Here is a 26,819-nt window from a genome sequence, read left to right on the forward strand (position 1 = left end):
GGCGCTTTGGCTGGGGAGCGAGGTGTTTGGGGAATTCACTTCCCGAGGCGACAGGCCAGGGGGCACCCGGCGGGGTGAAGCTTTCACAGGATTCAGAGTCGCAGCCGAGTTAGTCTGTATTCGCAGAAGGAAAAGGAGGACTTGTGGCACCTTAGAGACTAACACATTTATTTGAGCATCAGCTTTCGTGAGCTACAGCTCACTTCATCGGATGCATTCAGTGGAAAATACAGTGGGGAGATTTACCCCAGGAACCTATCCTTGCAACAAAGCCCGTTGCCAACTCTGTCCACATATCTATTCAGGGGACACCATCTTAGGGCCTAATCACATCAGCCACACTATCAGAGGCTCGTTCACCTGCGCATCTACCAATGTGATATATGCCATCATGTGCCAGCAATGCCCCTCTGCCATGTACATTGGACAAACTGGACAGTCTCTACGTAAAATAAGAAATGGACACAAATCAGACGTAAAGAATATAACATTCAAAAACCAGTCGGAGAACACTTCAGTCTCTCTGGTCACTCGATCACAGACCTAAGAGTGGCTATACTTCAACAAAAAAGCTTCAAAAACAGACTCCAACGAGAGACTGCTGAATTGGAATTAATTTGCAAACTGGATACAATTAATTTAGGCTTGAATAGAGACTGGGAATGGATGAGTCATTACACAAAGTAAAACTATTTCCCCATGTTATTTCTTCCCCCCCCCCAACCATTCCTCAGACGTTCTTGTTAACTGCTGGAAATGGCCCACCTTGCTTGTCACCATGAAAGGTTTTCCTCCTTCCTCCCTCCCCCCCCCCCCCCCCCGTGATGGCTCATCTTAAGTGATCACTCTCCTTACAGTGTGTGTGATAAAACCCATTGTTTCATGTTCTCTGTTTGTGTGTATATAAATCTCCCCACTGTATTTTCCACTGAATGCATCCGATGAAGTGAGCTGTAGCTCACAAAAGCTTATGCTCAAATAAATTTGTTAGTCTCTAAGGTGCCACAAGTACTCCTTTTCTTTCACAGGAGTTAGCTGGACCGCCTGCTCTCTACACTCCAGAGAAGCTTGGCAAGATCCGCCAGCTCACCACCCTTCTCCTCCCCTGGGGTTGATGGCCCTTAGCTACAGCCTGATAAACTACTGGGCCTTGTCTCCTCTCAGGAGTTACAGCCACACAGCTGAGCTGGGTCAGTTATCTCATAAAACCCCAAAGATTTTGGCAGAGAAGAGAGCCTTAAAAACTGTAGGGCCTGGAGCCTGCTAACTTGTGTGAAAACTACAAATTACCCTGTCTTCGCTAGGCGTTTACCTTGTATTAGTTACCTTCTCCCTACTGAAGGCACCCTCAATTGAGACCACCTACATGGAAAGTTTCACCAGACCCAGAGGCAGCTCCCATCTGGGTCACATTTTATCCAACCCCTTCCCCCCGTCCCAGCTTTCAAGGTAGTTCAGATTAACCACTGGAGTTTGGGCCTATTCTCTTATGTCTAACAAAGAGGGAACTGGAAAACAGCAGTTTGGTTTAGAAAACCTCATTGGGTAGTTTTAGGTTTTGCAAAATGTAAATCAGGGATGGCTGTGGGCATGATTAATCCCCAAGCATGGGACAAAGGGATCCAGTCCTCAGCAAACTACAAAACACTTTCCTTCACCCCAAAGGGGAGGACTTTGAAACTAGCATTAAAGTAAATCCCCAGGCCCTTTGGAGGGAGATGCAGGAACAGAAAATCTGCTTCAGCAGCAAAGAAATAAACTGCCCCCTTCTTTCCTCATAATCTTGGATTGTCTTTACCTCTCAGGCCTGCTCTAAATCTCATCCATTGGAGGTAAGGAAACTCCTTAACTGGGAAAATTCAGTCATTTTTAAAGCTTCTCCCTTATGAAAATGAGACTATGAGCCATGTGTTTTAATGAGATAATTACTATTTTTATTCATGAGACATTTACAGTCATATCCATTACTCAATCATTTTTCTTTACAATCTTATTCAGATTGTCCAAGCATGAGACAGATGCCCCCAACTCTGCCTCTAAAGTGATCGAGTAGCTATGACAGAGGGCAAAACTTCCATACAAGAACAGATTTAAAAGAGCAAAATATTTTTGCTTAGAAAGAGTGGGGAGAGATTATAAAGACTATGTATTTTTAAATACATAGATGAGACAAGTAAGCTGTTATTTTTTACCTTGTCCCATAATATAAGAGCACTTAAATTTAAAATGGATAAATGGATGAATGCTTTATACACCTCATAATTATTCTATAGAACACAAAGTTACAAGATACTAAAGAGATCAGTTTTAATTAAAAGATTATATACAGTTGAGTAAAAAATAGGCTAAGAGTTACAAGGTCTGTTAATCTTTATTCAAGGCAGGTGATCAGTTGGAACTACCACCCACCAACACCCCTAGAGGGTGAGGAGCCCCGGTGGGCCGGCCTCTATTCCACCTTGGTCCCAAGGCCCGCTGGGGATATCAGTTGGTGGCTCCTTCACGGGACCGTGAGCATGGGCATGTACTTGGCACGGTTCGCCCCAATCCCGGACATCTGCCCCTTTTGTGGCGTGAGGAAACCCTGGCACATGTCTACTTGGAGTGCGCCAGGCTGCAGCCCCTATTCTGGCTCCTCACGAATATTTTGTTAAGATTTTGGTTGCACTTTTTCCCTCACCTTCTTATCTATGCACTCCCTGTCCGTGGCCCCACCAAGTCTTGGGACCTGGTCAACCTCCTCCTGGCCCTGGCTACAGTGGCCATCTATAAAACCAGGGTGAGGAGGTTGGCCGATGGAATCTCCTGTGACTGTGAAGCCTATTTCCAATCCTCTGTCTGTTCACGCCTCTGGGCAGAGTTCCTCTGGGCGGCATTCACTGACTCCCTTGACGCCTTCGAGGAGCAGTGGGCGCTGTCCGGGGTTCTCTGCTCAGTGTCCCCGTCCGGTTCCCTTCGTTTGACCCTTTGACCGCACTCCTCTCCCTGTTGTTCATTAGTTGTCCCCCGTAATTATTTGGCTTTCCAGGTCCTGTGGACCCCCCCTCTTAGGCGGGGGGGGGGATCCTTTAGCAGAGGGCCCGCCCACTTCCTGGATCCCAATAAGACTCCATCCTCAGGCAGTGTAGTGCATAATTGGCCACGCTGATTGTGCAGAGGTGAGTCACCTGCTGCAGCACTGGTGTTAGGCCACTGTTTAAGACAAAATACCAGGCTAAATGGTGCCTTTGGTCAGTAAAATAGGCTTGTTCCTGGCAATTTTTAATGTATCTCACTTAAAAAAAAAAATCTAGACTTAATCCTACTTTTATGCAGTAACTGCATATTTCTAAATGTATCTACTTCAAACCACAACATACAGTACATACATATTTTTGTAAAGAGGTCACCTGTGAAGAGGGGAAAAGGTTGAATGTATGTCTGCAAAAGGTTTTGGGTGAGTAAACTCTTCTAGCCAGGATGTTAGCCTGTTAAGTCTATTCTCTAGAAATCATGTATTGATTTTGTTTTATATGTAACCTTTTGTTTCCATTATCCTTACTCACAATTTCTTGAATCTTGATCTTTGATAATAAACTTATAATTGTTTTCACTACAAATATATCTCAGTGCTGAGGTATTGTACAAGGAGCCGATCCTGAGTTGAATCATTGAAGCTGGTGTGTATACTGTTCCCTGCAAGTATTCAGTGCATAAAAGGCTGAACATTACATGGGAACTCTTCAGAGGGGTTTGAGAACTGGAATGCACCTAACCTTTTAAAGGGAGTAAGGGCTAGTATGACTCCGAGAAGATTGTCTGGATGACTAACAGACTGGTGGTGTCAAGGCACTGACCCCCAGTTAAGCACAAGCAAGTCTCTCTCTCACTGGAGGCAGCGAGGTAAAGGTGACTCTCAGTCCTGGGCAAGTTGAGAACATCACGTTCCCACCACTAGTTATGCACAGAGCCATCCAGCAAAAGAAAGGAAGGCAAGACTTGATCTTAAGAAAATTAAAAACAGCCAATTCTTTTCTTTAAAAAATAACTTCTTGTTAACATGTACAGAAGGAGAAATTGTTTTCCTTTGCAGATTTTTTAAACAATTGGTATCACAAATGGAAATAAACACAGTGACTACTACTGAAGTCAAATAAGGCATTTATAGCAACTTTTTAGATGATGCTTTTTAAAATGGGAAACCAGCTCCATTGGGATTATTGCTACTATTCCAAATGATTTATTTCCAGAGTGATCCAGCAAAATGGAAAACCTAAATTAACTGTAAAGCTCAATCTTAAATTGCTTAGAGAACACTAGTTGTGTGCTTGAATCAATCATTAACTGAAGTTTATATCTTTTATCGGTAAATGTCTTACAGTTTAGGTATGAATCCACCGAAGCACATTTCTGAACCCATGCAGTGCACCCCCAAAATCAATGTCATAGGAATGCACTCTGGCAGATCCATTTACAGCATCTAGCCATTAACAGATTATCTTTTTTTAAAAACCTAATACAACCATATTCCATATAGAACAGACATTAATTTTACATCTGAGTATTTATATAAAAATACACAAAATCCAGAAATTACTTTTTTCACAAGCTTTATAATAAAAGTACTACTTATCAAAACATTGGTTGAATACAAAAGTGTAAAAAAATGCATTAATAAAATGGTTCTCTTTATACTCTCAAATTTTAAACTGTAGTATTATTTCACACTTTAAGGATTCTGCTCCAAGGATTACTCAGAACAACTGCGAGTAGAAAGAAAAATGCCAGTATCAAGCCTTTGGCAAGACACTGAGAGTATGGTTCTCCTGAAAGAAAAAAAAAATCTAAATAAATATAAGGATACGAAAACCCTGGCCCTAAAGTTTTATTTTTATATTGAGTTAAAAATTAGGCAAAGATAAAAAGCTACAGACTACAACTGAACATGGACCTGAATAAAATAATGTAGTACAGAATAACTTGAGGCCTCAACCTTGTGCTGAGAACAGTAGGGGCAGTCCTCTGTACCCTTGCAGTTCTCATTGCAGGAGCAGTGCCTTAGTGTGCTTTACAAACATCAGCTATTTAACCCTCGCAACCCCCTATTAATCAGATCATACTCATCTTTTACAAATGGAAAAACTGAAAAGTTAATTTATTTATGAATGGCAAAGCTTGGATTGGAGCACAGGAGTTCCTAACTCAATTAGCTGAAAGTTGCCAAATGCTACAGGCAAAGGCAGAATACAGAACTTGACAGACTAATAGGCCAATACTATAGAGCAAGTCATGCATTCTTTTTATAAAGTAGGTTGGCCAGAAAAGTAAACAGAATGGGGGATAGAGAGTTTTGAAAGGGGCTAAAAAAAGAACCTTACTCTCCCTAAAATAACATTATAAAAATAGCAATGAAACCTCAAGAGAACTGACAAAGTACTGAGTCTGGTAACTATTCTTCATTTTTTCCCCACTTATCTGCCAAGATACAATATAAATCTTATCATGGACAGTAAAGAACAATTTAACAAACAAACATACTTTGCAGCTCGCAATTTCCAAAAGACAGGAGGACTTCACTTCCATATTACAAAGCATCATGTAATTTTACTGATTTTTTTTAATGACTAGAAGAAATCTTGATAATACATTGTAGTCCACACATACTACTTTTTTACCTGTGTAATACCATGTCAATGGATAAAAGAGTTGTGGCCAGCAAACTTCATTTCGATTGCAGTCATATTCTGTATAGTTAATCTGAAATCTACAAACACAATTTTAAAAAAAACCTTAAATTGCAACTCTGGTACAACCAGTCACCAGTGCAAATGCAGGGAAAAACAAATTAAAAAGATGTTTGGATTAAATAATCTTGCAGCTGTTTCCTTATTAAATTGTTTTTGCATGAAAGATCAATTAAAACAGGAGCATTAAACCTGAAGACTTCATTTCTAATCAATCTCTCATTTTTAGCCATGGGATGATTTAAGGGAATGTTCCTTCTTCTGATGAGCACAGATTTACACCAAGGAAGAGGATTCTTTTGGGGGTAGTACCACGGTTTTAAACCAGAAAAACTGGGATGAAACTGAGATGAGAAAATTTAGGTTGAATATAATGGAAAAAAAACCAACAACTTATTTATGGTAAGAATTTTTAGTCCATAACATAGTTTCCTGAAAGAAAGTCTCATCTCTTGAGAAACTTAAAACTAGACTGGACAAAGCAATATAAAGTTTACTATAAGAAATAAGCTTGCCTTGCTGGGGCTGACCTAACAGACCTTTCCATATATAATTCTATAGTTCTAGTTGCAAGAGAACAAATACTATGCTTTAGAAATAACAATTGTTTGAATGTACCTATAAGGCAAGTGTCAGTTTAGGGGCTGATCCAGCACCCGTTATCCATTTGAGTGAGTCTCATACAAATAATTCTCCTGAGGGACTTGTCACGTGAGTAAACATCGCAGGATGAGGCCGAGATGCAGAGTACCCTTCAACTCTCACTGAGATTCCTCTGATTTAGTGGGATTTAAGGCACTTTACAGAAACAGACACTTAACTGGTAGAACAGCTGTGATTCAGTGCAGTATAACCAAGCCTCAAACCAAATGACTATTTTCTGGCAAACCAAATTTACTATTTTATTATTGCTATTTTAATTTGGTATTTCTTCATAGTTGATGATCGATATCTGCAGTCTATAAAAAGTTACCTCGTCATTGGAATAGGTGGTTGAGCTGGTACTTTAATAAATTGGACTGAAGCAGTGATAGGAAGAGAACTGGACTTATTTTCGCAGATAATCCCACATTGGAACTGCCATATCACTGTTGAAAAACTGAAAGAAAATTAACATACAATCAGCGTAATTTATATGGGAAATATCAAATGGATGTCAGAGTATATCTTATAAAGGGTTTTTAATAATATTTACAGTGTACCTGTTGCTATATTCTTGCACTGCACTTTCATAATTTTACTAGTTATTCTCTATTTTAATCAGAGCTGGGCAATATCACTCTCCTCGATCCTAATTAAAATTTCAATACACTGAGTTTAATACAAATGCATTTCACTTTTATACTGTCTTTTCATCATGGCTAACAAAGCATTTAATAAACATTGATGGAAGCCTCGCATCACACTGTGATTCAGGTAAGTATCCTGCCAATGTTACCTAGCAGTAAAACTGAATTGCAGAGAAGTTAAGTGGCTTGCCCTGGGTAACCCAGCCAGTCAGTATCAGAGCTATGACCAGTATTCAGAATAGCAGTCAGGTAAGATCCCTAAGCAACTATGCACATTTGCCAGTCAAAACAAATGCTCATTTTGCATGGACAGTGGGTAAATGTTTTTGTTTTGTTTTGCTTTTTTGCTGACACAACTTTGGCATACACAAAATAGAAAAATTTACCTATAAAGGTTTATATTATCTTCATCTAATAAGATGGAATGTATAAAGCTTACTGCTAACGTGAGCTTTTGACACTTGAAACTTATAAGTTTTAGGTTATTTTCTTCTGGAGTTTTTCCACTTATCATGCTTTCAAATATATAGCTTGCTACTAATGTGTGTATTAAGTGAAACTACACAAGTAACAAAGTTATTTACAAGCAGAGAGAAACCTGGCTGCTAATAAAAGAGACTTTCAGGTTAAAATAATATTTTAAAGTAATACATTTCCTTACTGCTGTTGCTAGCAACATTGGAGGAGACTTTTTTAAAATTGTTTCAGTTTTAATAAGTCTTTTATATCTTTCACCAATAATTTACTTTTTGCACATCTCACCTTGGAAATGAAAACAAGCTAACCAGAAAGTTAAACTGATTATGGACTAGAGCAGCTGGATTTGGGTTGCAAACACTGCGGAGAAGAGGAAACCCAAGCAAAACCCTAGATAATCATGCAAAACCTGTAAGCAACTTTAAAAAAAAAACAACCTACATATTTTTGGCTTCATTTACCCAACAATGTCCAACTATACTTGAACACAATATTCATCAAATATAACAAGTGCCATGATTCTGTTGTACCTGATCTGTACACCGAGTATCTCTTCCTGTGCAATCCCTTCTACTGCTCCCACATCAGCAGTGATTATGTGAATATTCAGGTTAGCAGGAATATCTGAGCAGATGCCGTTCAAATTTCCAGCACTTGCATTTGCACTAGAATAAGGTGGATCTAAACCTATTCAGGAAAACAGAGTTATTTAGATTTGAAAAAAATATATATTAAAAACATATTTTAAACATTATCACGATACAGTGAGATACTAATAAAAACTGCATAGGAATAAAACAAAAATGTCTTCTTCCTTGGATAAGAGAGAGGTTCCACATGAAATGCTGAGATTGATAAAATTTTATTTTTACTGTCAATCTGTACACATGACATAAATTGACATTTTTATTTCCTCATTGTAATAAAAAAATGTTCAGAGTATCAGTATTTATATTTAATTTGTGGGGGAATGGTATTGCATATACACAGAAAAAGAGGCTCTCTCATAATTTGAAATTAAAACACTGCTACCATACACCTTTACTATGGTTTTATAAGAGAAACTAAAAATATTCTAATCATATTGTACAGTAAAACTAAAATCTATATTAATCTAAGATACAGATAACAGATGCAGCTTTGACTTACGTATTATTTCCACCAAGTCATTTAGATCACTGTAACTTGAGTTGCCTCTCTTCCCAACATGAGTAGCTTGTATTAATGAATTAAGTCTATCAGTTACATCCTCCCTGCAAAACACTCATGTTGTAATACATTACAAATAAACCTATATCTATACCAGTCTGGGCTGTGATTTTATTAGATCTTGTCAGTACTTGTACAGGAGATCCAATATGAAAACCCAAGTGCTACTGGAATTGATGTGGATGACTCAGTAAGGTGACACACTTCCTTTTGAACCAGTAAACTCCATGCCCGGGCATAACACAATGGATTGCTATGCTACTGGAGGGGCCATTTTGTGGATGAGATGTAAAACAAGGGTATTCAGCATTTGTTGTCATTAAGTACCCATCCCTAGAGAGGAAGGCTAGTCCAATGCTTCGAACACTAGCGTGGGACTTTGGAGACCTAGGTTTGATTCCCAACTCTCTCACAGATTTCCTGTGTGCATCCGTTTCCCATCGGTAAAATGGGGATAAAAGCATTGACCTAGCAATGTGAGGATAAATACATTCAAGATTGTGGAGTCCTCAGATATTATAGAAATGGGGGCCTTTGGGGATTTTAACGAGATATTTATTAGTAGTTTGAAGTTTCAAAATTCTCAGTGCAGGCTCTTAAACAAATGTCAACTATTTGAGTTATTCCAGTGAAAAAAATAGGTCTTTTTTTTAAAATGGGGAAAAATTTTATTGACATTCTCCCAACTCCAAAACTACTTAAAGATTTTGCTGAAACTGCTAAAAAATCCCCTTTAAAAAAGGCACTAAAAATAGCCATTTTCAAAACACAAAAGTTACAGAATTAGAGAAATATGAATGTGTGGATATAAGAGGCTTGTATAAGAAGTGTTTTGCAGCACCGGCTATCGTAAGACAAAACAAAAACCCACCACTATAATAATATCAAATTAGTTAAAGTGCATCAGTTTCTTATTCTGAATGCTAAGATAAGAGTTCTATAAATATTTAAAGCCACAAATGAATGTGGGGGGGAGGAGGAGAACGGGATAACCCATATATAACTCACCTTAACTGACCGCAATCTTCATTAATATTAACTTCTAAAATGCATCCAGATAGTGAATTTAATCCAAACAGAACTGGTGAGAAAGTTGCTGATGTACACAAACCACTGCCAACTACAAAATGAAAACATTTATTTGTAAAAAGAAAAGGAGTACTTGTGGCACCTTAGAGACTAACAAATTTATTAGAGCATAAGCTTTCGTGAGCTACAGCTCACTTCATCGGATGCATTTGGTGGAATGCATCCGATGAAGTGAGCTGTAGCTCACAAAAGCTTATGCTCTAATAAATTTGTTAGTAGGTTTTTTTCCACCAAATGCATCCGATGAAGTGAGCTGTAGCTCACGAAAGCTTATGCTCTAATAAATTTGTTAGTCTCTAAGGTGCCACAAGTACTCCTTTTCTTTTTGCGAATACAGACTAACACGGCTGCTACTCTGAAACATTTATTTGTGTTTCTCATATCAGCTTTTCAGTCTCCAGCTTGCTAATTTGTAGAAAGCTACTTTGATTTAGAATGCTAAAACAGATACTACTAAAATTCTATTTATCTTAAGTGTCCATCCATTTTCATTTGTAGCATCTTAAAAAATTACAGATTCTTCAGTACTTTGTTTTATTGCGTATGTCTTGCACTTCCATATAAATGACAATACTTCAGTATACCTGTTAGTATATTTTTCCAGTATTTCAGTAGTGGTCTTTTATTCAAGACAGAGCACTATATACAAAATAAAATTATGATACAGGAAAATCTGATTTATACATGTATATTTCATTGTATTTGGAGTTTCTATAAAAAAATTTATCTAAACTCAAAGAAACATTAGATTAGCAACCCAGAGCAGTCTGGGAAGGCCAAAATCAAAAAAGATGTAGCAAAACACATAATAAAATTAGAGTATTTTTGGTTTATATTGCAGTTGTGATTAAAACAGCATATCAAAAGGTAATACCTGGCTGCCAAAGTTTTAGAGTGGTAACAGTATCTGAAGAAATATTTACTGCTCTAACAGGTTTGCCAACTTGGTAACCTAAACACAGAAAGAGAAATTGTGAAAGTTTTATAAGAATTCATCAGCACTGACAAACATTTTTATAATACATAAAACTCCCCAAGTTCTTAAAAATGCCATGGTCTAGTGAATTGAGTTCAGAAATGAAGGCTAGGAACTACTGGATTCTAATCTTGGTTCACTAACTACTCTGTGACCTTGGGGATAAGGATACGGATTTCCTTTGTAAAGTGCTCTGAGATCTACTGCTGAAAAGCACAGTATAAAAGAGCTAGGTATTATGGTTAGTCTCAGTTACTCTCTCATAAGAGTGTTGTGAGGATTAGTTAGTGTTTGTAAAATACTGTACTGTCTAAAAGTGCCTAGCAATATAATAATCATGAAGCCTTCTCATTTTGCTAGAAGTATTGTCTCCTACAGTTCTGAACATGTTGGGAAACCCTAATTGACTGATGAGGTGCTTAGTTTCACATCTAAACAGAACTTTTCATTATAGCAAGAATGGTTTCACTTCAAACAAAAGAGTATTAACGACTTTCAGAAAACAATAAGAGCCAAATTCTACCTTGTGTTAGCTGGCTGCACTATGGAAGAGAGGAAAGAGGGCAAAGAAAGCCTTCTCTTCTATCTTCCTATGCAGCCACAGAGCAACATTCCAATTCAACATTCAAGGGAGCATTAGGATGAAAACTGCAAATGCATCATTTCAATGGGAATACTCAAAAGTAGCAAGCACTATGCCTGGTAGTGTTTTCAGGATTAGACCCTAATATTTTAGTTCTACAATATCTGATGATACTTTTCAGCATCATCAATATTATCAGTAGCAGGGTAGAAAATGGAGATTTGTGATGATCAACATTAAGACGAAAATGAGAGGGATAAAAAATAAAATTGGGCATAACTGGTTATGGCTATCAATAAAAAAGGTCGTTCCCCCCCAATCAGCCAGCAGAAGCTAAAGTAAAACAGAGTATTATTACCTGGATTCCCAGATAGTTCTGTTGTATTAGTACTATTGAAGCTTACAAAGTTTACTGAAAATCGCTGTGTCAGTATTTCTATTAAAAGAAAAAAAAATGTAAATAATTTCTTAGAAAAAAAGTAGTCCATTGCAATACTTTTGTTACATAAAAAAGCAACTGCATCAACAATTAAACGCCCTCTCCCCACACCCTCATAGTCACCAAAGTCTTGTTAACCGACACATACATCAACCAAAAAGAAAAGGAGTACTTGTGGCACCTTAGAGACTAACAAATTTATTAGAGCATACGCTTTTGTGAGCTACAGCTCACTTCATCGGATGCATTTGGTGGAAAATACAGAGGGGAGATTGATATACACACACAGAGAACATGAAACAATGGGTTTATCATACACATTGTAAGGAGAGTGATCACTTAAGATAAGCCATCACCAGCAGCAGGGGGAGGGAAAGGAGGAAAACCTTTCATGGTGACAAGCAAGGTAGCCTATTTCCAGCAGTTAACAAGAATATCTGAGGAACAGTGGGGGGTGGGGTGGGGAGGAGAAATAACATGGAGAAATAGTTTTACTTTGTGTAATGACTCATCCATTCCCAGTCTCTATTCAAGCCTAAGTTAATTGTATCCAGTTTGCAAATTAATTCCAATTCAGCAGTCTCTCGTTGGAGTCTTCACCAACATTCCACACAAAGATGGACTACAAGCCCTCAGGAACAGTATCCCCGATAATGTCACGGCTAACCTGGTGGCTGAACTTTGTGACTTTGTCCTCACCCATAACTATTTCACATTTGGGGACAACGTATACCTTCAAGTCAGCGGCACTGCGATGGGTACCCGCATGGCCCCACAGTATGCCAACATTTTTATGGCTGACTTAGAACAACGCTTCCTCAGCTCTCGTCCCCTAATGCCCCTACTCTACTTGCGCTACATTGATGACATCTTCATCATCTGGACCCATGGAAAAGAAGCCCTTGAGGAATTCCACCATGATTTCAACAATTTCCATCCCACCATCAACCTCAGCCTGGACCAGTCCACACAAGAGATCCACTTCCTGGACACTACGGTGCTAATAAGTGATGGTCACATAAACACCACCCTATATCAGAAACCTACTGACCGCTATTCCTACCTACATGCCTCTAGCTTTCATCCAGATCATACCACACGATCCATTGTCCACAGCCAAGCTCTACGCTATAACCGCATTTGCTCCAACCCCTCAGACAGAGACAAACACCTACAAGATCTCTATCATGCATTCCTACAACTACAATACCCACCTGCTGAAGTGAAGAAACAGATTGACAGAGCCAGAAGAGTACCCAGAAGTCACCTACTACAGGACAGGCCCAACAAAGAAAATAACAGAACGCCACTAGTCATCACCTTCAGCCCCCAACTAAAACCTCTCCAATGCACCATCAAGGATCTACAACCTATCCTGAAGGACGACCCATCACTCTCACAGATCTTGGGAGACAGGCCAGTCCTTGCTTACAGACAGCCCCCCAATCTGAATCAAATACTCACCAGCAACCACACACCACACAACAGAACCACTAACCCAGGAACCTATCCTTGCAACAAAGCCCATTGCCAACTCTGTCCACATATCTATTCAGGGGACACCATCATAGGGCCTAATCACATCAGCCACACTATCAGAGGCTCGTTCACCTGCACATCTACCAATGTGATATATGCCATCATGTGCCAGCAATGCCCCTCTGCCATGTACATTGGTCAAACTGGACAGTCTCTATGTAAAAGAATAAATGGACACAAATCAGACGTCAAGAATTATAACATTCAAAAACCAGTTGGAGAACACTTCAATCTCTCTGGTCACTCGATTACAGACCTGAGAGTGGCTATCCTTCAACAAAAAAGCTTCAAAAACAGACTCCAAGGAGAGACTGCTGAATTGGAATTAATTTGCAAACTGGATACAATTAACTTAGGCTTGAATAGAGACTGGGAATGGATGAGTCATTACACAAAGTAAAACTATTTCCCCATGTTATTTCTCCCCCCCAACCCCGCCCCCCACTGTTCCTCAGATGTTCTTGTTAACTGCTGGAAATAGCCTACCTTGCTTGTCACTATGAAAGGTTTTCCTCCTCCCCCCCCCCCCCCCCCCCCGCTGCTGGTGATGGCTTATCTTAAGTGATCACTCTCCTTACAGTGTGTATGAGAAAACCCATTGTTTCATGTTCTCTGTGTGCGTATATCAATCTCTCCTCTGAATTTTCCACCAAATGCATCCGATGAAGTGAGCTGTAGCTCACGAAAGCTTATGCTCTAATAAATTTGTTAGTCTCTAAGGTGCCACAAGTACTCCTTTTCTTTTTGCGAATACAGACTAACATGGCTGCTACTCTGAAATACATCAACCAGCAACAGCCATGTAGATCCACGCTCTTGGATTGTGCATGCTCATATATGATTTCAGAAGCTGATTAACACCTTCCATGAAGCTTCTCAAATCCAGCAATGCAGGCCACTGACACATGCCTTTTTTTTGTGTAAACAGTACATAGAATATCATCCTCCAATCATTGATTAATAAGTAACTACCCTAAAACTAACAATATACCAACCAGACACACCACCTGGCTCTTCTTAGCCCAATGGAAAATTCTATTTCAAACTGCCTTGTCTTCTGATGTTTGATTAAAAGTATTTTTCACAAAACTTCTATGCTGAGAAAAAAACTATTTCTGAATAAACAATTTTGTAGAGATGCATTATAGTACCTCCATCACATAATTCTCCAATGAGGACTGTGACATTTATTTCCTCTATTGTCTTGCCTTTCCATATGAACATATAATATTCTGCAAAGGTCACATTTATACATAAAACCTCAGTATGCTGAATGTCTTCTGCAAAGAAAAGAACAGTTCATTTGATGGAAACCATACTAATGAAAGAGGTTATTACACCTTAAGGAAGATTTTCTATAAAATGCAACAAAAAACAAAACAAAACAAAAAAAAACCTGTAACAGCCTTCATTCTAACTTTTTCTGAAAAACAAAAAAATACCTCCGTTTTAGTGTTTAGTTACTATGATACCATACCAATGCAGAGCATCTATGATGCACTCTTCTAGCCTGGAGATCTTCTACATGAAAGTGTAGATCAACTGTTCAATTACTTTTGCTACTGGCTAAGATATATAAGGACTAAAGGTCTGATCCAACTCCCACTGAAGTCAATAGACTTCTTTACATAGACTTCAAAGGGAGATGGATTAGACCTTAAGATTTTTCATTTTGCATAGCACTAAGTTTTGGGTTTTTTTTAGTTTCAGGTAATTGCAAAGATCTCTTTTAACATCTTAACTTAATCATCAACTCCTTGTCTCTTTAAGGATGGTAAGAATGAGTACAGAAATGACACATACCTGGTTTAGTGATGAAGTTACGTACATTAGTTACACTCCCATAGATCACATTTTGTTGGATGGTGTCTGACAAGAAAAACAGTAAATGCAGCAAATCTAACTAGCAAATGAGACACAGCCTCATACTGTTTCCTCATCCAAAGTAGAGGATTTATTAAACTATAAAAAAATGAGTTAGAAAATAAACAAGCAGCTCTCAGTAAAAGACTAGACAGTCGTTACAACACAACAGGTTCCTCTGAAAAAGCATGCTTTACATGACACAACAAAATAAGCTATTTTTGCTGAGTTGCTGTATTAAGATGCGAGCGATTAAACGGACCCAAGCAATGCCCTCAGGTACAACAGGAAGACTGAATTAGGCCCAGACACTTTAAGCCTCTAGTTGTACAAATACACATTTTCAGAAGAGCAGTAATGATACCAACACTATTTTCTAATTATAATCAGATCTTTCTTATTAAATGATAATGTATGGTGTTTTGAAGGATTAATATACTCCCACAAAAGTGCAACATGTGACAAGAAGTGAGGTGAGGGGAGTGTTTTACAGTGTAAAGAGAATGTCTTACTTTGGAAATTTTATTGGCAAAACAACTTAAGATATGTTGTCCTCATGCTGGCACAATGGCCAGGGGGTAATGTAACTCTGTATCTGAGACCCAGGAGATAATGCTTTATACACTAGGAGAACAAAGTGTTACAGAGAAGCCATTTATGACTAACTCTAAAGGGAGGATAGTGTCTGCCCTTGGTTGGGGAAAAAAAAGCTCTTACAACAGTCTGAGTACAGGAAAGGGATGCTCTCGATGGGGGCTAGTATTTAAACCCTGCTGGCCAAAATTTGTATTCGGTGGGAGAGGGGAAACTGACGAAGTCATACCCCAAACTCAAAGTCTCATATCCTGAATCTGGGGACCTTAAAGCAGGAGGCTTGCCACAATAACCAGTCAGTCAACAGTTGAATGGCTGAAATGCCTTGCAAGGGAGAAGTTTTGTAAAATCATAACAAAAACAATGCAGGATATCATATTGTCCATAAATAGCTACCATATTATCAGTCTTAGGACTTTAAGATTACTATATCTATTCTTAAATCACTATCAGTATATTTTGTCAAAGCAAACACAACATACCTCCAGTACCACTGTTTATCATCACATTATGAGACAATCCATTCTTGTAAGCTGAGAGACTAGTAACACATTTAACATCAAAATTCTGAAGGAATGCTACTGGGGCGTTTCCAACACACTGCCCAGCCATGGATCGCTGCATGCAGTTCAAAAGAAAAGAATATGAAGATGGAATTTATTCTAGTTCTACTGTTCAAGCTAAAAAGCACACAGCTATTTCATTGCACAAGGGGTCTGTACTATGCCCACCTACACTTATCTCAAAACAAGCAAGCCATTAGACCAAAATTTATATTTGAAAAAAAATCAGATTTTAAAACACAGCTTTCATAATATTACAATATAATTCAAGGTTTCACTGTGATTTGCTAGACTAATCAGTGATTCTAAAATGAAAATTCTAAAATGTAAAGAAAATTAGAAAAAGCCTGAGTAGTTGAGGATGGAGCTAATAGAAAATAAAGTTTTCAGTTAAAGGGCAGGGATTATAAAAAATATAAAAATATGTAAATAAAATATTAAGTTATGCCAAATTTGTTTTTTTCTTGGTTAAATTCAAAATATTAATTTATATGGGAAAAAATTGATGGTAGAGAGATGTTTGTTTTTTTTAAATGTGAATGTTCTGCTAGTTGAAAAGTGTATTTCACCAGTTCAAAACAGATACAAGCAATTCTGTGAGTAGCTATGTCTTTGTTCCTATACAGTGAGACAGACGAATAAGGAAAAGAAAGAAAAAACAAAACCCAAATACTGCTAACGTGAAACTATTACCTGACGAATTGTAAAATACTCATTCTCTATTGTCATAATTGGGTCTCTTTGTTTGTAACCACTTAAAGGTTTTTCTGGAACAGTTTGCAAAGGAATCTTAAATGAAGAAACTAGAGATGAAGAACTGCAAACAAATTTTAAAAAATAAATGGATTAGTGTATCACCTATCCAATACAAATAATTACTCATTATCTCTTTCAAATCTCCCTCGTTCACATTATCTCTAAATCCATACACACAGTTACATTTCATTATAAAACTTAAATAATCATATATTTTTAAATGTTGGTTCTGGATAGTTCCTGTAAACAACATTATTCGCATTACACAAGTGGCATAACAACTTCTTTGGCATATCATAACTATTCAATACATTCACTATGACTTTTTTTTGTATTAAAAACTTACACAGAGCCATGGTAGAAGTAGCCAAGAAATGGTGAATTGTTAAGAGGAGACTGTACACACAAGAAGGGAAACCAGTCAGGAGCACTGTTCGTTGTCTGAACAGAGCACAATTGGTCAAAAGGCAGGTTTACATTCCCACCAAACACTCCAGCAAAACATGATCCACTGAACAATTGCTTCAAATCTGGCGTGCATTCCTTGAAATAAAAAAGAAAAAGGAAGCTGTTTAACATGACAGGGCTTTTTTTTCTGCTTCACCAAGGATGCTCTCTCATGGCCTGTGATGATATACATACCAGGATTATTTAAAAGGGGGTTCCTAGCACTACTCGGAGTTAAGATTAAAATGGAAATACTGACACAAATGTTGTATTCCATAACACATTTAGCAGAGTCATAACATTTGAGCAGAATATGGCCTTTTAAGTGTTTTCACTATATCAAGTTTCCCTTTTTAAAATTCTATCATTGAAAACCAGAGGATAATAACAGAAACAGTGTTTCCAGTGAAATTTAGTGCTTGGGACACTTCTAGTGAAGTCCCCTATTTATAGTGTTTTAAAGTGATGTACTTACTCTTCAAGGACAGACAGTCGATACTAATGTACAATATTTTAACAAATAATGTCTCAGGTATTTTAGTGGACTTTGCTGTATTTCCCTAAGAGTACTGGTAACATAAAACTTTAAAGGGAATAACTTAAAAATTATATGTGTAATAAATACCAGATCACAGCAACAACGAATATCACAAATTTCAGCAGTCAGGTTACAAGGACAAGAGCCAAGGGGCTGAAACACTTGGTTAGGGATGACTGTTGCATTTTCTATAAAAGGGTAATATAAAATAAAGTTAGGCCATAAAATTAACATTTTCATTTGCATTGCAGTCCCACGAATCAGATTTATGAGACAACATTCTTTTAAAAAAGAAAAAGAGAAAGTATGCATTAAAGGTAATTCCTACCTTATACATTTTATTTTTTAAAATATTGACAAATAGTACCAAGGTTCTTTTATTGCTGCCCTATCTCCAATTTTCCAATTACCTTACATTTTGGGCCAAACCCACCCTAACCAAACTCACTAAGGACCCCCCTCAAACAGGCAACTTCACATCTCAGATGTCTAACCTAAAAGATTAGAAGAATCCTGTTTGCATTAAGACTGAACAGATGGAAAGTGACTGCTAAAATAAATTAGATGCTACATATCCACATTGTCCTGGGAGTTGCCGTCTGATGTTCCAAGACTACTTCTGCCCTTGCTTTCCTGCCCAGTCAGCTAAGGACTTCAGTGCCCTGCTTGGTTTGAGCCAGACCCGCTAGCCTGCTGCAAACCCAGACCCAGGCCTGAACCACGTCCCATAACAGCTGCAGGTTTAACTGAAAGCAGCATGCAGAAGCGTGCCTGTTTTTAACACTCAGATGCCCAACTCCCAATGGGGTCCAAACCCTGAATAAATCCGTTTTACCCTGTATAAAGCTTAAACATAGTCTAGTTATGTCATATATACATTCATAAGCGTATCTCCATAAAGCCTTATGGGGGGCACCGTCGCACACATCACTATATTTTAATCATCACTTCTCTTCTGTTTAAAAAAAAATGATAATTAATTGAAAAAAATAAAACAATTACTACTAGTTGGCCTCACAAGCAATGGAACTGCAAAGGCAGTTTAGCTTGTAATTACCTTATTAAATCAATTTTGCAAATGCGCAAGAGACAACTGTAGCCCCCCAAAAATATGGGGTGGAATGCTGCCTGGCACAACTGATGTTAATGAGTGTTTTGATTTGATTTAATCCTTTGTCTATAAATTATAAACACATTAAATTTAGAGCAACAAGAGTTAGTACACTGGGAAGTGCCAAGGAAGACATACAAATATTCAAAAATGAAACTGGAACCAGACAAAATATTGATTTCTTTTTAACTACCTAAACACTTACCTGACACATTTCCTGTAAAGGAAGAGTTGGCATATATTTCAGCTTGAATCAGGAGATTTGCCAAAATTGTTGAACCACGGCAAGCAGAAACTTGAAGAGTCTCAACAACGCAAAGTGGCTCCATGCAGCAATCAGTTGCATTAGACAAACACAGCTGCAGGTTTCTCATCAAGGTTACAGTCACTTTCGAAACATTCTGAAAAATATCAGTTAAAGTTTGACAGCTATTTTTAAATTTACTAGATTATACCCTGCATCACCTTTGTACAGGGTAAGCATCATTGACATTGTATCCCTTCTGCTACCTGTGTTATAATTGAAGCCTCTGTATATCATTGTATCAAAAACAACACTTGTTTTGGGACAAACTTGAAATGTCTGCATTGAGATTTGCAAGTAAACAAAGCTGTGAAATGTATGCAGAATTTATTAACGCATCTCCACAGACGTTTGCTCACACTTAAACGAATTATACTACCTCAAAACTTACATGCACAAACCTAAAACAAGCAAAAGGATTCATTTTTGGTTCCTTATGAAGTCCTGCGAGCTGTGGTTTGGACTGATTTTGCTGTCCATCAAGGCCTCAACTCAGCAAACACTTCTGGATGACCAAAAGCCATGGAAATCATGGTATCCCACAGAAATTCCAGAATTCATAAGAATAAATAAAAGTGATAGTCTAGCATTTACGTAGCACCTTTCATTCTTATATAACGCCTTTCAAAAGATCTCAATCCCCTTCACAAACTACAGACAGATAGCAAGTGCATCTACTTCTGGAGGGGCAGGCAGCAGGCAACCACCATGACATACTGGCATGATATACTGGCATTAGAAAAGGTTCAGAAAAGGGCAACTAAAATGATTAGGGGTTTGGAACGGGTCCCATATTAGGAGAGAGAAAAAAGAGGCTAGGACTTTTCAGCTTGGAAGAGAGGAGACTAAGAGGGGATATGATAGAGATATATAAAATCATGAGCGGCGTGGAGAAAGTGAACAAGGAAAAGTTATTTACTTGTTCCCATAATATAACAACTAGGGGCCACCAAGTGAAATTAATGGGTAGCAGGTTTAAAATAAATAAAAGGAAGTTCTTCTTCATTCAGCACACAGTCAACCTGTGGAACTCCTTGCCTGAGGAGGTTGTGAAGACTAGGACTATAACAGGGTTTAAAAGAGAACTGGATAAATTAATGGAGGTTAAGGCCATTAATGGTTATTAGCCAGGATGGGTAAGGAATAGTGTCCATAGCCTCTGTTTGTCAGAGGGTGGAGATGGATGGCAGGAGAGAGATTACTAGATCATTATCTGTTAGGTTCACTCCCTCTGGGGCACCTAGCATTGGCCACTGTCAGTAGACAGGATAGTGGGCTGGATGGACCTTTGGTCTGCCCCAGTATGACCATTCTTTGTTCTTATGACAGAGCTGAATTTTGGCATAGGATAAACCACACCCCTAAATCCCTACTCTTATGAAAAGTGTGGTGGGATCTTCAGTGTCCACAAGAACGATTATTCCAAGAAGTAAGAGATCAAGACAAGAAATCAAACATGGGTATTCTTTATGCTACCATTAAATTAGTTTCACATTAACTTTTAATACACCAAACTTCTACTCCCTACCTTTAGAGTGAAGAATCAGTATTTTACGTACCATACCATAAGAAACATTCAAACTCCATTCACCATATCTGTTACTCCCACTGCAGTAGGCAACAGTAGGCAACATTCCTAAATTTAAAAGAACAAATGGTAAAATTTGTTTTGCTGCTTTACGTCATTCTCATCTACACTTGGAGCAAAGTTAAACCCCAATCCTGCAACTGGCTCCATATGGCAGAATAGATAAAAATCACGGATTTATTTAAATTGGATTTGTTTTAATTTTATTTAAATTAAAATCAGATTTAATTTTGAAAAGGTATATCTTTAAAAAGAAAAACTTAATTTCATACAAAATATGTTAAAGCCTAGATTTATAATCTCTTAAAATATTGAAATAAAAAATAAATATGCTGAATCCATGAGCCTGTCAAAAACTTTCCGTTAAAGACTGCTTTTCTCTATAAAGAAATAAGCAGGGGAAAACCATCTAACTTTTGAAAGTGAAGCTTTACCAATATGGTACAATATTAGTAAATAAGCAATATATTATTCACCATTTTGTAACATACTAAAAGTGTACAATTAAGAATCTGAAAATATTAAGCTACAATACAGTGGTTCTCAAACTTTTGTACTGGTGACCCCTTTCACATAGCAAGCCTCTGAGTGCGACCCCCCCTTATAAATTAAAAACACTTTTTTATATATTTAACACCATTAAAAATGCTGGAGGCAAAGCAGGGTTGGGGGTGAAGGTTGACAGCTCGCAACCCCCCATGTAATAACCTCTGAGGGGTCCTGACCCCCAGTTTGAGAACCCCTGAGCTACATAGCTGCTTAAATAAATGTATAAAGTTATGTACCCTTTTGTAGGTAGCAAACACATGTACCAAATCTAGTGTAAAGACTCTATTTAGTTGTAAATCAACATGTTTTAAAGGTTATATGAAACACTGAGAATACACCTTTCTTTAGAAAATTACTGAAGTACAAATGGAAAACCTGATGAAAATCAATTATTTAAATTGAGGCTTTTAATTTGGTGATTTAAATCACCTTAGTACAAATCAATTCACCTTGCCTCATTGGCAGATTCCCATGTCCACATAAAGCCTCAGTGGAGACAATGGGGCTCCGTGCAGTGCTGGTTGTAGCAGCAAGGCTTTATTTGATCAGTGGGAGTACTCTGGAGCACCCAGTACAGAGGCAATTGTAAAACAAAGTATACAATTTTCCTTCCAATCATCTTAGGAACAGAAAGTAAATTAAGATTTCAACTAATATTTGTTTGACTGTAGTTTTTAAAAGTAATGGTTTTAAGTGATCTCACCTGTCTCAATGTTCACATGAATTACATTTATAGCCAGAACAACATCTGCTGAATTCCCAACTAAAAATGAACTGACTGTGGGCCCAGACATGTGAATAAAAGAAGGCTGAAAGACTAAAAAGAAAACAAATTGGTATTAATATTCAAAATACCCTCAAAATCTTATATTTATTACAAAATGGGGTGGACACGGCTTGATTTTTTTTTCTGGCATTCTAAGTTTAATTTAAATCATTAAGAATAAATAAAGACCAGTTTCTCACAGAGCCCAAAAGCATAGCAGCCCACCAGATTTTTGTTTTCTACACTCAAATCTCCCTAACAGCCTCAACAGGTCATTTAAACTTAGCCCAAAGAAACAAACAAAAAAACCCTAAAGGATTGTGGGAGGGCTATTTCTAAATTTCTCTTACTTTTCCGGACACACACACACCTTCTGTTTTATGGAGTCTTGTCTGCAACTTTTGCTAAACATTAAAACGAAGTTCTGATATCCTAAAAAATTATGGTTACCCTCTGATCCCACTGAGAGTTACCAAAAGAAACTACAGCATTTGCTCAAGAAACTCCCTGAAAAAGCACAAGAACAAATCCGCACAGACACACCCCTGGAGCCAGGACCTGGGGTATTCTATCTGCTACCCAAGATCCATAAACCTGGAAATCCTGGACGCCCCATCATCTCAGGCATTGGCACCCTGACAGCAGGATTGTCTGGCTATGTAGACTCCCTCCTCAGGCCCTTCGTTACCAGCACTCCCAGCTATCTTCGAGACACCACCGATTTCCTGAGGAAACTACAGTCCATTGGTGATCTTCCTAAAAACACCATCCTAGCCACTATGGATGTAGAAGCCCTCTACACCAACATTCCACACAAAGATGGACTACAAGCCGTCAGGAACAGTATCCCCGATACTGTCACGGCTAACCTGGTGGCAGAACTTTGTGACTTTGTCCTGACCCATAACTATTTCACATTTGGTGACAATGTATACCTTCAAATCAGCGGCACTGCGATGGGTACCCGCATGGCCCCACAGTATGCCAACATTTTTATGGCTGACTTAGAACAACGCTTCCTCAGCTCTCGTTCCCTAATGCCCCTACTCTACTTGCGCTACATTGATGACATCTTCATCATCTGGACCCATGGAAAAGAAGCTCTTGAGGAATTCCACCATGATTTCAACAATTTCCATCCCACCATCAACCTCAGCCTGGACCAGTCCACACAAGAGATCCACTTCCTGGACACTACGGTGCTAATAAGCGATGGTCACATAAACACCACCCTATATCGGAAACCTACTGACCGCTATTCCTACCTACATGCCTCTAGCTTTCATCCAGATCATACCACTCGATCCATTGTCTACAGCCAAGCGCTACGATATAACCGCATTTGCTCCAACCCCTCAGACAGAGACAAACACCTACAAGATCTCTATCATGCATTCCTACAACTACAGTACCCACCTGCTGAAGTGAAGAAACAGATTGACAGAGCCAGAAGAGTACCCAGAAGTCACCTACTACAGGACAGGCCCAACAAAGAAAACAACAGAACGCCACTAGCCATCACCTTCAGCCCCCAACTAAAACCCCTCCAACGCATCATCAAGGATCTACAACCTATCCTGAAGGACGAGCCATCGCTCTCTCAGATCTTGGGAGACAGACCAGTCCTTGCTTACAGACAGCCCCCCAATCTGAAGCAAATACTCACCAGCAACCACACACCACACAACAGAACCACTAACCCAGGAACCTATCCTTGCAACAAAGCCCGTTGCCAACTCTGTCCACATATCTATTCAGGGGATACCATCATAGGGCCTAATCACATCAGCCACACTATCAGAGGCTCGTTCACCTGCGCATCTACCAATGTGATATATGCCATCATGTGCCAGCAATGCCCCTCTGCCATGTACATTGGCCAAACTGGACAGTCTCTACGTAAAAGAATGAATGGACACAAATCAGACGTCAAGAATTATAACATTCAAAAACCAGTTGGAGAACACTTCAATCTCTCTGGTCACTCGATCACAGACCTAAGAGTGGCTATACTTCAACAAAAAAGCTTCAAAAACAGACTCCAACGAGAGACTGCTGAATTGGAATTAATTTGCAAACTGGATACAATTAACTTAGGCTTGAATAGAGACTGGGAATGGATGAGTCATTACACAAAGTAAAACTATTTCCCCATGGTATTTCTCCCTCCCACCCCACCCCCCACTGTTCCTCTGATATTCTTGTTAACTGCTGGAATTAGCCTACCTGCTTGTCACCATGAAAGGTTTTCCTCCTTCCCCCCCCCTGCTGCTGGTGATGGCTTATCTTAAGTGATCACTCTCCTTACAGTGTGTATGATAAACCCATTGTTTCATGTTCTCTGTGTGTGTGTATATAAATCTCTCCTCTGTTTTTTCCACCAAATGCATCCGATGAAGTGAGCTGTAGCTCACGAAAGCTTATGCTCAAATAAATTTGTTAGTCTCTAAGGTGCCACAAGTACTCCTTTTCTTTTTCCTCCCACAAAATAAACCTCTAGTATCCAGGACCATTTACCCCTGTCAACATATTCCAAGCAGGACTAACACCTTTGGTTTCACACACTGAAGACTCACTTCTGAAAGCTAGATTACCAGAGCACAGCCATAACGAGAGAGAGACCTATGGCTTTCATTGACCCTTCCTTGTTGTCCCCCATTCTCTATGGCCAAATAGCCCCATGCAATCCATCTCCAAAAATCTATAAATACCCACTAGTCATAGGTTAACTCTCACTACCTCTCCCATGAGCCACAAGACCCTGACCTGTCCAGCACCTGACCTTAGCCCCCTGCCATGAGTCAGTGTGTCCCCCCCTCCTGCTTCTCCTATGGGACTGATTAATCCTCAATCTGTACACCCCGATCTCTAAAGTCTATGTAACCCCACTCCACTGTCCTAACCCCCGCCTCTTCAGTGGTCTCTCTGCCCCCTCCTCATTATCCCATCCTCCTAGCTCCCCCACAGGTCTCAGGTCCCTCCACACTGCGCCCCCCCCCCCCGTGCGTCTCTCTGGGCTCTCCCCCTACCTCCCTCACAGGGCTCTGGGCCGTCCCACTGTCCCCCACTAGGGTTGCCAACCCTCCAGGATTGGCCTGGAGTCTCCAGGAATTAAAGATTGTCATGTGATTAAATCTCTAGGAATACGTCCCACCAAAACTGGCAACCCTCCCCCACAACATGTACCTGTGTCCCCCTCCACCACTTCTCACAGGGGTCACTGCCTGCCCTGCCCCCAATGGTCTCTGGCCGCCTCTCCCACACAGGTGTCCGCGCTTCTTCCGCTGCCTGCTCTGCCCCGGGTTTGAGCTGAACAGCGCCCCGCCGACCCGAGGATGGCAGCCCGGCGGGAGAGCCCCGGGCCGAACGTGGACGGGCCCCTCCCCAACCTAGAGCCCCCCCAGTTGCCAGGATCCCAACTGCACCCACCGGGGTTCCCTGGCGGGGCCGGGGTCTGGGCCCGCCCCGTGGGGGGCTCAGACCCCGGCAGCAGCAGCAGCGCCCAGAGAAGAGCAGTGATCATGGCGGGCAGGGGCTGCCCGAGAAACGCCGCCGAGGCCGCCTCAGCGCGGCCGCCATCTTGCGGCGCGGCCTTGGTCGCTATGGAAACGGCGGCCCGCGGCTCACAGGGAGGAGGGCGGGGCCGGCGAAGCCATGGGGGGGGGGGGCTCGGCGGGCTGCAGCCGCTCTGCCCTGAGCGCCCCTCGCTAATGCTGCGAAGAACGGGGGGGCGGGGGAATGGCCTCGGCCTGTCCCCCTGCCTGGGCGCTTCCCCCCCCCCATAACTAGTCCACGGGGGCAGCGCACGAGTCAGCCGGGGGTTCTCGGACATCGGAATGGGGGCACCAAGGGTGGTGTTGGCCCTGGGCCTCAGCAAGCCCAAGCCCCACGGCAGAAGCCCTCGGGCCGCAACTTCGGCCGCCTGGGGCGACGTGGGCTCAGTCTTTGGTCCCCCCCAGGGGAATGCCGCGTCACTGCGCTTGCGTAGAATTCACGGCCCCCGCAGATTTCTTTGCTTCCCCGCAGCAAAATGACTTTTGAGGGGGATGCAAAGAGGGGGCACGCGCACTGCAGGCAGGTTGGTTTGGGCACCCAGAGCAGGCGGTAGAGACGCAGATCACCACCGGGGATGGGTAGTTGTGCATGGGAGAGAGGGGGAGACACTGTCCCTCGGGCTCGCTCTTCCAGCATGGTGCGGATGGGCAGGGCTGTGGGGTGTTTCTGAAGATGCAGGCGTGGGGCAGGCTCTGTTCCCTCAGGCAGAGCGAAATGTAGCAGCCTGCCTGCTTTAGGTGCCTGCTTAGTGAATTGTTCCTATTGTTCTTAGTGAATTCCCCCAGGAGTACAAAGCCAGTGTAAAAATTTTAAAGCTCCTTTGCATTGGCAGAATGGTGTAAAGGAGCCTTATTGTAATGG

The 26,819-nt window shown here is 40.1% G+C and overlaps 1 protein-coding gene across 2 annotated transcripts; it reads right to left on the bottom strand.

The window, feature by feature from the left end:
* Positions 1-4,123: 4,123 nt before the first annotated feature.
* On the bottom strand, positions 4,124-26,118 carry TCTN2 (tectonic family member 2). 2 transcript variants are annotated; one of them, XM_038373973.2, is made up of 18 exons: positions 25,833-26,118; positions 22,341-22,454; positions 21,060-21,136; positions 19,402-19,597; positions 18,173-18,273; positions 17,447-17,643; positions 17,038-17,161; positions 16,264-16,399; positions 15,128-15,193; positions 14,476-14,604; positions 11,705-11,782; positions 10,662-10,739; positions 9,707-9,818; positions 8,639-8,742; positions 8,020-8,176; positions 6,697-6,822; positions 5,655-5,743; positions 4,124-4,805 (listed from the first exon to the last, which is right to left on the bottom strand). In XM_038373973.2, exons 1-18 carry the CDS (start codon positions 25,924-25,926, stop codon positions 4,702-4,704), a joined length of 2,082 nt encoding a protein of 693 aa, XP_038229901.1. In that variant the 5' UTR covers positions 25,927-26,118; the 3' UTR covers positions 4,124-4,701. The 2 variants fall into 2 exon arrangements, with proteins under 2 accessions (XP_038229901.1, XP_043354396.1); XM_043498461.1 differs by having other exon boundaries at positions 17,038-17,162; positions 17,454-17,643; positions 25,833-26,045.
* Between the last annotated feature and the right edge of the window lie 701 nt (positions 26,119-26,819).

Source organism: Dermochelys coriacea, chromosome 15 (genome assembly GCF_009764565.3).
Source record: "Dermochelys coriacea isolate rDerCor1 chromosome 15, rDerCor1.pri.v4, whole genome shotgun sequence".
Lineage (NCBI taxonomy): Eukaryota > Metazoa > Chordata > Testudines > Dermochelyidae > Dermochelys > Dermochelys coriacea.